Here is a 13,914-nt window from a genome sequence, read left to right on the forward strand (position 1 = left end):
TCAACAACAAATTGGGAAAATATTTGCAACTCACATTGCAGACAAAGGATAATTTCCCTAATACATAAGAGAACTTTCAAATTAATAAACATTCAATAGAAAAAGTCTATCAACAGACAGAACATAGAAAAGAAAATATAAGCGCATTTGAAATACATTAAAAGATGTTCAGGCCCGGGGGCACAGTTGCTCACCTCTGTAATCCCAGCACTTTGGGAGGCTGAGGCAGGTGGATCACTTGAGCCTAGCATTTCAAGACCAGCCTGGACAACATAGGGAGAACCTATCCCTTAAAAAAAAAATAATTAGTGTGGCATAGTGATATGCACCTGTAGTCCCAGCTACTCAGAAGGCTGAGGCAAGAGGATCACTTGAGCCCAGGAAGCAGAGGTTGCAGAAAGCTGAGATCACACTGCACTCCAGCCTGGGTGATAGAGTGAGACTTTGTTTCAAAAAAAAAAAAAAAAGAAGAAAAGAAGAAAAAGATGCTCAAATTTACTCGCAAAAAGAAAAATGCAAATTAAAACAGTGAGATGCCATTTTTTACCTAAGAGATTGTCACATATGGAAAAAGTCTGGGCCAGGCAAGGTGGCTCACACCTGTCATCCCAATACTTTCAGAGGCCCAGGCGGGAGGATCGCTTGAGTCCAGGAGTTCGAGGCAGGACTGGAAAACACAGCGAGACCTCATCTCCACAAAAAATAGAAGAATTAGCCAAGCATACTGGCACCACCTGTAATGCCAGCTACTCAGGAGGCTGAGGTAAGAGACTCACTTGAGCCTGGGAGGTCAAGGCTGCAGTGTGCCCAGATTGTGCCACTGCACTCCAGCCTGGGTGACAGAGTGAGACCCTATCTACAAAATAAAGAAAAAGAAAAGATGGAAAAAAGAAAGAAAAACTAGAAACAACCAAATGTGTGTCAGCAGAAAACCAATTAAATAAACTATGGTCTGGTCATAAAATGAAATACTTTGCATTAGTAAAGAAGCTCTTCATGTACTGTTATATACCAACATCTTTTGTTAAGTGAAGAAAGAAAGTGCAGAATGGTATATACAGTACTCACCTCTTGTGGGAAAGGGAATGGGGTGGGAAAAATATAAATATAAATTTGCTAGAAAATGTATAAAATATCTCTGGAAGAATTCACAAAAAATTTTTAACATCTGTGCTGATGAGGGGAGAGAGGGCTCAGGGGGAATTTTTTTGTTGTTGTTGTTTCTGAGACTGAGTCTCACTCTGTCGCCCAGGCTGGAGTGCAGTGGCACGATCTCCGCTCACTGCAAGCTCCGCCTCCCGGGTTCACGCCATTCTCCTGCCTCAGCCTCCCAAGTAGCTGGGACTACAGGCGCCCGCCACCACGCCCGACTAATTTTTTTGTATTTTTAGTAGAGACGGGGTTTCACCACGTTAGCCAGGATGGTCTCGATCTCCTGACCTTGTGATCCGCCCGCCTCGGCTGAGAATTTTTTTTAAAAACAAATCGTCTTTTGTATTTTGTGAATTATGTGAATGTTTTTAATATTAAAAAAAAAATAAATTTAACATTCCTGCCTTTACTTTTGGTCGCTAAGAGCTTACATCTACTCGGCATTAAGAGCTTCCAGTGAGTAACACCAGAGAGCAGTAAGAAAAGACCTGGGTTAAATGCAGGAAGGGAATCTGCGCGTAACACAGAGAGGGGTGGAGGATGAACAGGGTGGGCAGACTTAGCAAATGAAAATACAGTGCAGGATTCCCAGGTAATAATTGAATTTCAGGTGAATAATATTTTTTTTTATTCTGCAATATTTGGGACATTATTATAGTGTTTTGTCTGGCAACTCTAACTATGAGAAAATGCCCATGTGCCCTGGGCAGCCCATTTAGAACTACAGCTCATGTATTTCTCTCCCCAGAAGATCTACAAACACAACACTATGAAGAGAAAGAGCTGACATTTACACTTCACTCCTAGAAGCAAAAGCTCAACCCAGATTTCAGTCCATATCCTGAATCCCCACTGATTTCTGAAATCACTTAATGTAAGCACAAACAACTGGTTAACAAGAGAAAGAACACAAGGAGGAACAGACAGATCATTTGAGGGAAAAAAAAAACAAAATGAGGGAAAGACCTAGAAAACAAACCACTGAACAAAAGGAATGGATTTTAATTTTAATTTTCAATTTTTTTGCATTTAGCAACCTTTATTTCAAAGAGATGGAATTACCATGCTGCTCTGAGACAAATTATTTTTCAGAGCCGGCTAACAGCTTTCATCTCAGCTGGGGCTGAGTGTATGAAAAAAAATCCTGTATGTGACAGCCAGGATTCAACATATCCAGAATCTGATATTTATTTCTTAACTGCCTTGTTTTTTTGGTAAGGCTTGCCCAAAACTATCCTGTGGATAATAGGAGGAAATATATTATTCATAGATTTCTCTTTCCATTTCACCGCAGTTGAGTTTGCTTTTGATTTCAGAAAAGTAGCTGTGACCAATAAACGCAGGTCAACTAAAAACAACCCCAAGATACCCCGTGGCAGGTTTCCTAAGACTGTGATGAATTGCGAGCATGTTTCACAGATTGATTCAAATGTTGGAAGGAGCCAGCCTTAGCAATTCCTGACATATGCCAGGACAGACGCCTTGGGAGAGGAAGCAAATGCTCCCAACTGTGTTTCCATGCCCTTCTCTTCTCCTCCTGGTCTTCTTTCTATCACGTCCCAGTCGCCCAGTGCTCTCTCCCATACCCTGGAAATATCCAGCTCAAAAGCCAGTTATCTATGCAGCCTTCCTCAGCTTCTCAAACACAGCCTCCAAGCTGAGGTCATTGCTCCCTCCTCCAGACAAGTCCCAAGGCTAGATTATCACAAGTGCAACTATGTATAAAAATTGTAATTCACATTTGTAAAAACTACCATTCATTCCATAATGTTCCTGGCATTTTACATCCATTAGTTTTAATCCTTCGGGAAAAAAAAACAATTACACATTACTGTCCCCACTTTATAGATGATGAAACTGAAGCTCAGAAAGGCTAAGGTATCCAAGAATTAGATCCAATCTGGGTATGTCTGACATCATAGAATATGTTCTTTCCCTATGCTATGCTGCATACGTGTCTCTCTCCTTCACTTAAAAAAAATCAGTTGGGTTTTCTTCTAATTTACAAAAGCAATAAATATTTATTATAGAGAATCCAAGCAGTTAGGTGTAGCAGAGTGAATGGCATTGTACCAGCCAGACCCTCGCTGTCATTATCCTCTCTGCCAAGTGACCTCACTATGTCATCATCACTCAGCATCTTGTCGCCTGGTTCCCACACATCCCATTGTTAAGCCACAGGGCAGGGGCTCTGTCTGGTTGCAACTATATCCCCAGGAGCTATAGGAGGGGTTGGTACATAGTAAGAGCTCAAAATTTATTCAATAAATGTATGAATGAATAAATGACTGATAAATCTCCTGAATAATTAAGTGAACTGTAATATACAGTATTTAGAGTTAATTGTAATGAATTTTTAAACAATTACATTAATTTACATTATACAGCTTTTTTACTTTGGTCTTTACTTATTTGCATCCATCCGAAGTTACAAATGTACATTATAGCATTATGAATAATAATAAAAGACTGGAAACAACCTAACGTCAATTGACAGGAGACTGCTTTAACAAATTATGATATAGCCAGGTAATGAAATTCTATGCAGCTCTATATACACATTGGTATTATTGAAATCTCTAGATATTAAGTAAAAAATGCAAGGAAAGTCAGTGACTATAGTAAGCTACCTTTATGAAGAAAGGAGGATATTTATTTCTGTATATCCTATTTGCTTGTATTTGCAAAAAAAAAAAAAATACAGAAGAATATAAAACAAACTAAGAGAAGTGATTATGTGTGGAGGGGAAGAAAAGGGAAATTAGTCAGGTGAGACACAAGGGTGGGAAAGAGACCTCCCACAGAGTATGTTTTTACTCTACATAATGTGATATGCCCTATAAATATTTTAAGTTAATCACTTTTAAAGGCAAACAGTGTTACAAAACAGCAGTTCCATGCCTATTCTCTCCAGCCCCAAGACCTACTCTGAAGATATAACCACCTTTAACACTTACAGCTCTTCTTTCTGTTACTTGCCTCCACCTTTTAAAAAATAATTTATATCACGATTTCTTGAGCTTTCCATTTCAAACATTCTCTTTTGCATCTTACTATGAAAGATGAAGACTTAGTCACCTCCTACCATGCTGCACACAGACACATACACACATCATCCCTTCTCTACTTCTCTCTCATGGTTCTATTATTGTTTAATTCCATCTATAGTCAGTATATCAAAGAGGGAGTCCCTCTTAAGAAAAAATATTATCAGAAATATGAGTTTCTCTGGTAAGCAAGATGAACATCTATCTTTTAAACAAGGCAGTGCTTTCTAGAACTGAAAGTCCAATAAGACAATTGTCAAAGTGAATAATTTTTCCAGACCCTTCCACAGAAGACATTGTTTGTAGGTATTAAAGACTCTGTTGTATGTTGTTTTAATACTCCTTGGAAATATTGCTTAAATATAAGGCTTTACAAAAATTACTGGTACGAAAATTGAGGATATTTTTAAAACCCAATTAATAATGTAAAACATCCAGTATGATCCTCTTGAGGTATCTTTAAAATTCATATATTCAAATACCATACAAGTCTAATTTATCTTGATGTTCTTAAGATGAGTAATTTACTTAAGTTTCTTACTGGAGTATGATTTTTAATAAGGTTATTATATATATTTTTGAGACGGAGTCTTGCTCTGTTGCCAGGCTGGAGTGCAGTGGCGCCATCTCGGCTCACTGAAACCTCCGCCTCCCGGGTTCAAGCGATTCTCCTGCCTCAGCCTCCCGAGTGGCTGGGACCATGCACGACACCACACCCAGCTAATTTTTGTATTTTTAGTAGAGACGGGGTTTCACCATGTTGGCCAGGATGGTCTCGATTTCTTGACCTCGTGATCTGCCCACCTCTGTCTCCCAAAGTGCTGGGATTACAGGCATGAGCCACCGTGCTTGGCCTGGTTATTTTTGACAGCTTATTTTCTAAAAACCCATATGAATGCAGTATAGACTTTTAAAACAACTTTTATTTTCTACAGGGTTTACTTTATTATAACTATGTGAATATTCTCACTAATGAACCACATATCTATCTTTCTCTTAAAAACTTTTGTCTTACCTCTAGTTAATAAATTTCTCATTTGGTTGCTTTCTTAGTTTTCTATATATCTATCACTATTCTTTTCCAAATATAACAATAAAACTATAAAATGTTTTTCAGTAAGTCAAACTCATCGCTCATATTATAAAGAAATAATGATGTTGAATTAAATTAATAATAAAATGCTGAATTCAAAAAGGACTTTAAAAATTGGGGGATGTTAAAGGGATGGTCAAGTAAAGATATTTAAGCAAATTTAAAAACCTTACTACCAATATTTCATTTAAAAGTTGATATTTAATATCATAAAAGTAGGAAGGATATAATCTCATAATAAGGAACAACCATTTACATTTGATAAATGTAGTCGTAACAACTAAAAAAATACTACTAATAATAAAATGGAACCTCAAATGTCCAATATTAGGATATGATTAAACATTATTGAATTACAATGAAGGCATTTAAGTGATCTAGTAGCAGAGCACTTAATGGTAGGATACAATGTCTATGATACAGTATTATATGAAAAATACAGCTTATAAACAGAAAACACAGTATTATCCATGAGTGGAAAAAGTCTGGATTTCTATATCTAGTAAAACAGCAATGCGGCAAAATCTTGAGATTGCTGGGGAAAATATAATAAATATGCTTTTAAATACCTAGCTGTACTCACAAGAGAATAAAGGATATCCCCAAAGGCCCAAAACAAAGAGGGAGCTAGAAAGCAGAGCGGAAAGCTGATGGTGAAGCTGAAGCTGCCAGATACAGCACTGATTTATACAATAGAGAGATGTGAGTTTCATGGCTGCACAGAGGACAGAAGTCAGAGCCTTGAGCTCACTCAAGGTGGGGAGTAGGAGCAAAAATGCCTCATAAAGCCAGGAACCCTAAAGAAGTAGAACCTTGGCGGGGCGTGGTGGCTCATGCCTGTAATCCCAGCACTTTGGGAGGCTGATGCGGGTGGATCACCTGAGGTCAGGAGTTCAAGACCAGCCTGGCCAACACGCTGAAACCCCATCTCTACTAAAAATACAAAAATTAGCCAGATGTGGTGGCGCACACCTATAATCTCAGCTACTTGGATGGCTGAGGCAGGAGAATCTCTTGAACCCAGGAGGCGGAGGTTGCAGTGAGCCGCGATTGCGCCATTGCACTCCAGCCTGGGTGACGGAGTGAGACTCTGTCTCAAAGGAAAATGAAAATAAAAATAATAAAAATAAATATAAGAAATAGAACCTCGTTCATGAAGGGTAGACCAGAAAAAAAATTTGGCCACTGGGCTCTGTATGCAGATAAACTTCTCCTTCAAGAATTGGCAACCATAGGTTTGCTTAACATAAGTTTGGGCTTGGCTTTTCATTACTAGTTTGGCTTAATAAACCCCAGGAGGAGAAATTAACTTAAAGTTGTCCTGAGTTGTCAGTGCCACAGGTACTTGGCAGAGGCAATTATAAATTCCTTCTGGAAGAACTTTTCTCAACCCCAGAGAGAACCTAGACAAACCAGAATGTACAATTCAAAATTACAGGCCAAGTAGAATGACTCACAGTTATAACCCCAACACTTTGGGAGGCCAAGGGAAGAGGACTGCTTGAGCCCAGGAGTTTGAGACCAGCCTAGGCAACATAGTGAGATGTCATCTCTATTAAAACTTAAAAAAAAAAAAATTAGCCAGGCATGGTGGTGTGCACTTGTAGTCCCTGCTACTCAGGAGGCTGAGGTGGGAGAGTTGCCTGAGTTGAAGCTGCAGTGAGCCATGATCACACCACTGCACTCCAGCCTGGGCAACAGAGCAAGACCCTGTCTCAAAAGAACAAAACACCCCCAAACAACAACAACAACAAAAACACACAAAAAGTACAAAACACACAGGCAACACAAAGAAAAGCAACAGAAAAGAAAGACAAGAGTATTAGGTCCCAAAGATTTCAGATAATGGAATTCTGGCATATAAATATAAAATGAAATGTTTTAAAAAAAAAAAAGTAGTAGTAGCAAGGTACAAGACTAAAAAAAAAAAAAAAAATAGATCCTGGCAGATTTGAAAAATAACCAAGCACAACTTCTAAAAACAAAAAGATTTTTGCTATTAAAAGCTCAATGGATGGGCTAAATAGCAGATTAGACACTGCTGAAGAGAGAATTTGTGAACTTAGAAGGTCACATTTGAGCAAAGACTTAGGAGAGATGAGGGAGTGAATCATGTGGACAGCTGAGAGGAAAGAGTTCCCAGGCAGAGGGAAAAAGAAACACAAAGGCTTGAGGCGGGGAATGTGCCTGTGTATTGCAGGAACAGCAAGAAGGTCAGCATCGCTAGAAAAGGGAAAGCACTAGAAGGTCAGGGTGGGGGACAATGGGAGGCTGTATTATAGGTTAGTATGAAGGATCTTTGGCTTTCACCATGAAACTGGAAATGTTTCAGGATTAGCTCCCTCGAGCTTCTGCGTTGAAAAGAGAGTATAGCAATCAAAGGCAGAAATGGAGAGACAAGTTAGCAGCTTCGGCAATAATCCAGGTGAGAGGACGGTGTCTTGCCCCAAGGTGGTAGTAGTGAAGGCCCTGAGGAGTCAGAGCCTTGATTTATTTTAAGGTAGAGCATATAGGATTTGCTGATGGATAAGATGTACGGTGTGACACAAAAACAAGCATCCTAGATGACTCTGAGCAACTGGAAGAATGGGGTTGTCATTCTCCAAATGCAAGAGATATCTAAGTGGAGCTGCTGAATAGGCCACAGGATAAACACGTCCAGGGTTCATGGGAGAGAGGGCTGGAGACATACACTGGGAGGCATTATTGTGTAGCTGGTATTCAAAGCCACAAGACTGGTTAACACCACCAAGAGAGTGAGTGACAATGGAAAAGGAATGTTCATGCTTGAGGGATGAACTTGAGTAGAAAGAGTGAAAATGCACGAGGGGGGAAATGGTCTATTTTCAAAATATTCCATGAATGTGTCTCACCTAGTCACATGCATCTGCAGAGAGACCTTAAGGTGCAAGGGGGAGAAACTTAAAATAAAACAGTGCCTTCTGATCTTGAGAGTGCCATATTTTGCTGCAGCAGGCGTGCAAATCACACTATAGCAATTCCCTCGCTGCTTCAGCCAGAGCAAACCAAATATAGTTCCAGCCTGACTAAAAAGTGCCGACCATCTGAAATGACAATCACATGGATCCCATTCGCTGTTCATTCTAACACTGCTGGATTAATTGGCCTAAAATCCTGTTTTGTGTTTCCTTGGTCAATAATATGCTACTGAAAATAAGTTAGCAATTTATTTTCAATATATTTTGCCAATATTGGTTGGGAGTAGTGGAGTCAAGCTTCCTGAACTTGATATTCAGACATGAAAAAAGTATGCAAAACTGCTTCACAAATTTTTTTAAAAATCATTTTTGTCACCTGGACTGTGGCACTCCAGAACTTGGTTTTAATCTTAGCTAAGAAGATCCCAAACATGAGGCCTCTTCAATTTTTATATATAAAAAAAGGAAATGCTGACTATCCCTAATTGTGTTTTTGTTTTTTGAGACGGAGTCTCACTCTGTCGCCCAGGCTGAAGTGCAGTGGCATGATCTCAGCTCACTGCAACCTCCACCTCCTGGATTCATGCAATTCTTCTGCCTCAGCCTCCCAACTAGCTGAGATTACAGGTATACACCACCACGTCCGGCTAATTTTTATATTTTTAGTAGAGACGGGGTTTCACCATGTTGGCCAGGCTGGTCTTGAACTCCTGACCTCAGGTGATTTGCCTGCCCCGGCCTCCCAAAATGCTGCGATTACAGGCATAAGCCACTGCTCCCGGCCCCATACTTGTGTTTTTGCTTTTTTTCTATCTTCAATCTTTCCCTAAAGACAACTGCATTAGTCTGCTCAAGCTTCCATAAAAAGAAAAAAGTACTATAGAGTCGGTGGCTTAAATAACGGAATTTATTTTCTCAAAGCTCTGGAGGCTTGAAGGGAGTACGCTAATTCTATTGGATAAAGGCCCCACCCTTATGACCTCATTTAAATTTAATTACCTCCAATAAAGTCTTTACCTCCAAATATAGTCACAGGGGTTGGAGCTTTAACATATGAATTTTGGGAGACACAAACATTCATTCTATAATAGCACCTATGCGTATGCCTAGGAATGCAGCTGACTTCCTACTGCCAATTCAAAATAAGAAACAGAAACTATGTGGTATCAGCCAGGGTGGGCATGGAAGAAAACTGAGAAGCATACAGTCACACCTACTTCCCTTTTAGGGAGTCCCTGTCACATCCTGCTCATCCTCCCATCATCTCCCTTCCATTATGTTTCCACAAACCCAAGCTTCCAAATGAAGGTGTTGGCTGATATTACTTATTTAAGCCTTAAGGTCTTATTCTTTCTTAGGACATTAGCATTTTCATCTGGAGATTCCTGAAGACAAAAAGGCATTTCAGGTACCTTTGACAGATGATGGTATGGGAGATATTTGGGAGATGGGCAAGTATCTTATGGTTCTCTACTCATAGTTCCTTAACACACTCACTTTATTATTGAAGCTTGAGAGAAGCAGGGTGTTGCAGCAACAGACCAAGCCCCCAAGTGTTCATTAAAAAGAGAATTGAGCTCTCTAAAGAGGCAGATCATGGAGACAAGAACCAGCATTATTCCAGGGGACTTCCAGAGACACAGCCCACACAAAAAATATATTCATATTAATCTATCTGGGAGGAAATTGGCATCATTAAGAAAATCCTGGAAAGCTCAAAATAAAAAAGAAAACTTTCTAGTTCAATATGGCAGATAGATGTATATCCAGCTCTCCTCTTTCCTGTGCATGGTCTTACTGGGGGGAAAAACTGTGAGGGGAGGCAAACAGGACATAAGAACAGACAAAAGAAAATAAACCATAACAACACTGGAAAATAAGAATGGACATCATTAATAGACCAATCATTTCAAAGAATTCCTAGAAGATAGAAAGCAGATGGCATGGCACTGACTGGAAAGGAAGAGAGGAAACTCATTTCCTAGAAAAAGGAAGAACAGCACTTTTGGTGACAGCACTGGAGAAGCTCCAAGCCCTGAGCCAATGGATGCAAAGAGACAGAACCGGCCAAGGCACAATCGTTGGGGTGATCACCAAACGAAAAACAGATCTCAAGCTAAAGCCAGAGAACTGCTCTCTCAAGAGACGGAGCTCTACCTCCATGGGGCCCTGGTGGCAGCACTGGGCCTGGGAGAAAAGGAGAGTCAACAGAGTCTGTGGACGCACAGCTTTGCCCTGGAATGAAATCTACTTTATTCCGAGAGTCAACAGAGTCTGCGAATGCACAGCTCTGCCCTGGAATGAAATCTACTTTATTCTGAAGCACCACACCTCTAGGCAGAGCTCTCCTTCCAGTGGCTGCCTGGGGAGTGCTCACCCATACACACCAGAGGGAAACCTGACCAGACACCTCCCACTCATGCACTCAGATGCCACAGCAAGCCTCACATGAATCAATGAGTGGACAGCTACGTCAGAAAGCAGCCAAGTATCCTGATCAGTGGAGCCCCTCACAGATCAAAAGGAATAGGCAACCAAGGACTGCTAGACATTTGAGAAATTAAAAAAAAAAAAAAAAAAAAGAACATGAAAAAGAAAGGCTACGATAAACAAATAGAAGATTAAAGGAACAAAGAAAAACTTTAAACCACAATTAATATCAATAATTAAAATAGTAATTAATATCTTTGGAAAAATTTGAAAGGATTTTGCCTCCATAAAACAAAAATAGGCTGCTACAAATGAGGGGCAAAAATCAGAGAATAAGAAAAATTATTGGAAATTCAAAATAGGATTGTTAAAATTAAAACCTCAATGAACAAGTGGAATAACTGTTGATAATGCTAGCAGCTAATATATATTAAGTACCTCCTACGTGTTAGGCCCAGGATCTGTTCTTCGCATTTTAAACATCCTAACATACCTAATAATCAAACTAACCCAGTGAGGCAGGTACTATTATTCTCCCCATCTCACAGGTGAGGAAACAGAGTTAAAGAGATTAATGGCTGGGCGCGGTGGTTCACACCTGTAATTTTAGCACTCTGGGAGGCCGAGGCGAGAGGATCACTTGAGATCAGGAGTTCGAGACCAGCCTGGCCAATGAAACCCTGTCTCTACTAAAAATACAAAAATTAGTCGGACATGGTGGCAGGTGCCTGTAATCCCAGCTACTCGGGAGGCTGAGGCAGAAAAATTACTTGAACCCGGGAGATGGAGGTTGCAGTGAACAGAGATTGTGCCACTGCACTCTAGCCTGGGCAACAGAGTGAGGCTCCATCTCATTAAAAAAAAAAAAAAAAGAGAGAGAGAGAGAGATTAAGTCCCTTGCTCAGACAGCTAAAAATTAGGTAAGTCAGAATTCAAAGTCAAGCTATCTGGCTCCAGAACACCTGTTCTACGTGGCTGAAGGCAAGTTACAGATTTGAAAGGTAGATGTGAGGACATTCCCCTAGTGTGCACATGAACACAAACACACACATACACGCACACACACAAAGACAAAGGAAAAGAAAATATGGGGCAATGTTAGAAGGCATAGGGGAGAGTCCAGAATTTTCATCATCTAGCTAAGAGGCATTATAGGAAGAAAGAACAGAGACAATAGAGGGGAAGAAGTGAAGAAATAATAGAACAAAATTTCCTTTAAATGAAGAAAACCAGTCTTCAAATTAAAAGTGCCTACATAGTACAAGCAGGCAAGCAGGATATATGGCCTAGACATCTTGATAAAAGTTAAGAACTCCAAAAGTTCTTAAGGACATACCCTAAAATCTTCCAAAGAGAAAAAAATAGGTTACCTTCAAAAGAACCAGAATCACAGAGCAGCATCATATTTCTCGTAGGCATTAGTGGAACAATGAGGGCAATGGAGGAATTCAAAATTCTAAGGGGGATGAAGAGGATTGGTGAATGGGCACAAAATACAGTTAGAAGGAATAAGTTCTAGCGTTTGATAGCAACGTAGGGTGACTATAGTTAACAATAATTAATTGTGTATTTCAAAATAGCTAAAAGAGAAGATCTGGAATGTTCCCAACATAAAGAAATGATAAATATTTTAGGTGAGAGGTGATGATATCCCAGTTATCCAAATCGATCATTATACATTGTATGCTTGTATCAAAACATCACATGTACCCCATAAATGTGCACAATGATTAAGTATCCACAAAAATCCATAAAAATTAAAAACTTTAATATATACAATATAATACATCTTTAAATTCTAAAGAAAAATAATTTTGAATTTCTTTGTTTTCTTTTCTTTTTTTTTTTTTTGTTTTAGACAAGGTCTCACTCTATCACGCAGGCTGGAGTGCAGTGGTGCAATCTTGGCTCACTGCAGCCTCCGCCTCCTGGGTTCAAGCAATCCTTCCACCTCAGCCTCCTGAGTAACTGGGACAACAGGTGTACACCACCACACCTAGCTAATTTTTGGGTTTTTTTTTTTTTTTTTTTTTTTTTTTTTTTTTTGTAGAGACAGGGTTTCATCACGTTGCCCAGGCTGGTCTAGAACTTCTGGGCCCAAATGACCATCTACCTCGGCCTCCCAAAGTTTGGGATTACAGTTGTGAGCCGCCATGCCAGGCCTTGAATTTCTTTATTGCACAAACTATCTATCAAACATGTAAACAAAATCAACATATTTTTGAACATTTGAAAACTCAGAATATTATCACCTGCATACAAATAAAAATTTTTTTGGAGGAGGTATTCCAGCAAAATGAAAAATGAATCCAAGAAAGAATGATGAAATACATGATATATAAGAAACAATAGCAGCTAAGTGTAATGCAGAAGAAGGAAAACATTGAGGAAAAAATAGAAAATGATCTATTAGAAGATAATTGGAAGAACCTTGTGCTGGGACCTTGACACTCAGAATTCATCTGCACAGCTTCATATAGCCCCTACCCTCATCTCCTCTAGGGAAGAGGATGGAAAGGTGAAAATTACATTTCTCAACATCCCTGTACCTAAGGTTCTGAATGTTATTCAGGTTCTGCCAATGAAATGCATTCAAGTGAGATTTGGAAGTCGGACGTGAAGCCCTGACTCCCATATTTCCTTCTACATGCAATGTAATGTGGGCTGAACAATGGAACCTGGAGTGCGGTGCCACATGATCCTGTCCTGTTCAAGATTTCTGCCCAGCCTTAAGAGTTGTACAATATGGTTAGGCTCTTCAGCCTGTAATCCCACCTACTCAGGAGGCTGAGGGAGGAAGATGGCTTGAGTCCAGGAGTTCAAGGCTACAGTGAGCTATAGCTGCACCACTGCATGCCAGCATGGGCAACAGAATGAGCTCCCCTCTCTAAAAAACAGAAACAATAAATAAAAGAATTGTATAATACAGTACCCCATAACTTCTGTTTTTTTTTTCATTTCTATAAAATTGTCTGCCAAATAGAACAAGAATAAAAATGGTGTTAGGAAAATTGCTTTTCAGATAAATGACAAAATTAGAATCCCAACTTCATACCATATACAGTATAAATTTACATGAATTAAAGGCCTAAATGTGAAATGCAAAGCTTTAAAACTATTAAAAGTAAATGTAGCAGAAATATCTTTCTAACCACTGATTAGGGATGGATTTATTAACAAGACCCAAAAAGCAAACATTATAAAGAATATATTTAAATATATATATGTGTATTCATTCACAAATATTTATTGA

At 39.4% G+C, this 13,914-nt stretch overlaps 1 protein-coding gene across 9 annotated transcripts in view; it reads right to left on the reverse strand.

Moving 5' to 3' along the window:
- KIAA0319 (KIAA0319 ortholog) overlaps window positions 1–13,914 on the reverse strand; it is a 101,966-nt gene that overhangs the window by 67,260 nt on the left and 20,792 nt on the right. The window contains exon 1 of one of the 9 annotated variants that reach the window (XM_055113221.2): window positions 195–1,004. The exons of 5 other annotated variants lie outside the window; for them this stretch is intronic. In XM_055113221.2, coding sequence (XP_054969196.2) covers window positions 195–251 — 57 coding nt within the window. In that variant the 5' untranslated portion in view covers window positions 252–1,004. Of the gene's footprint in view, window positions 1–194; window positions 1,019–13,914 lie in introns of those variants that run through there. 3 more of the 9 variants (XM_055113225.2, XM_034961546.3, XM_055113227.2) reach the window with 3 other exon arrangements.

This window comes from Pan paniscus, chromosome 5 (assembly GCF_029289425.2).
Source record: "Pan paniscus chromosome 5, NHGRI_mPanPan1-v2.0_pri, whole genome shotgun sequence".
Taxonomy (NCBI): Eukaryota; Metazoa; Chordata; class Mammalia; order Primates; family Hominidae; genus Pan; species Pan paniscus.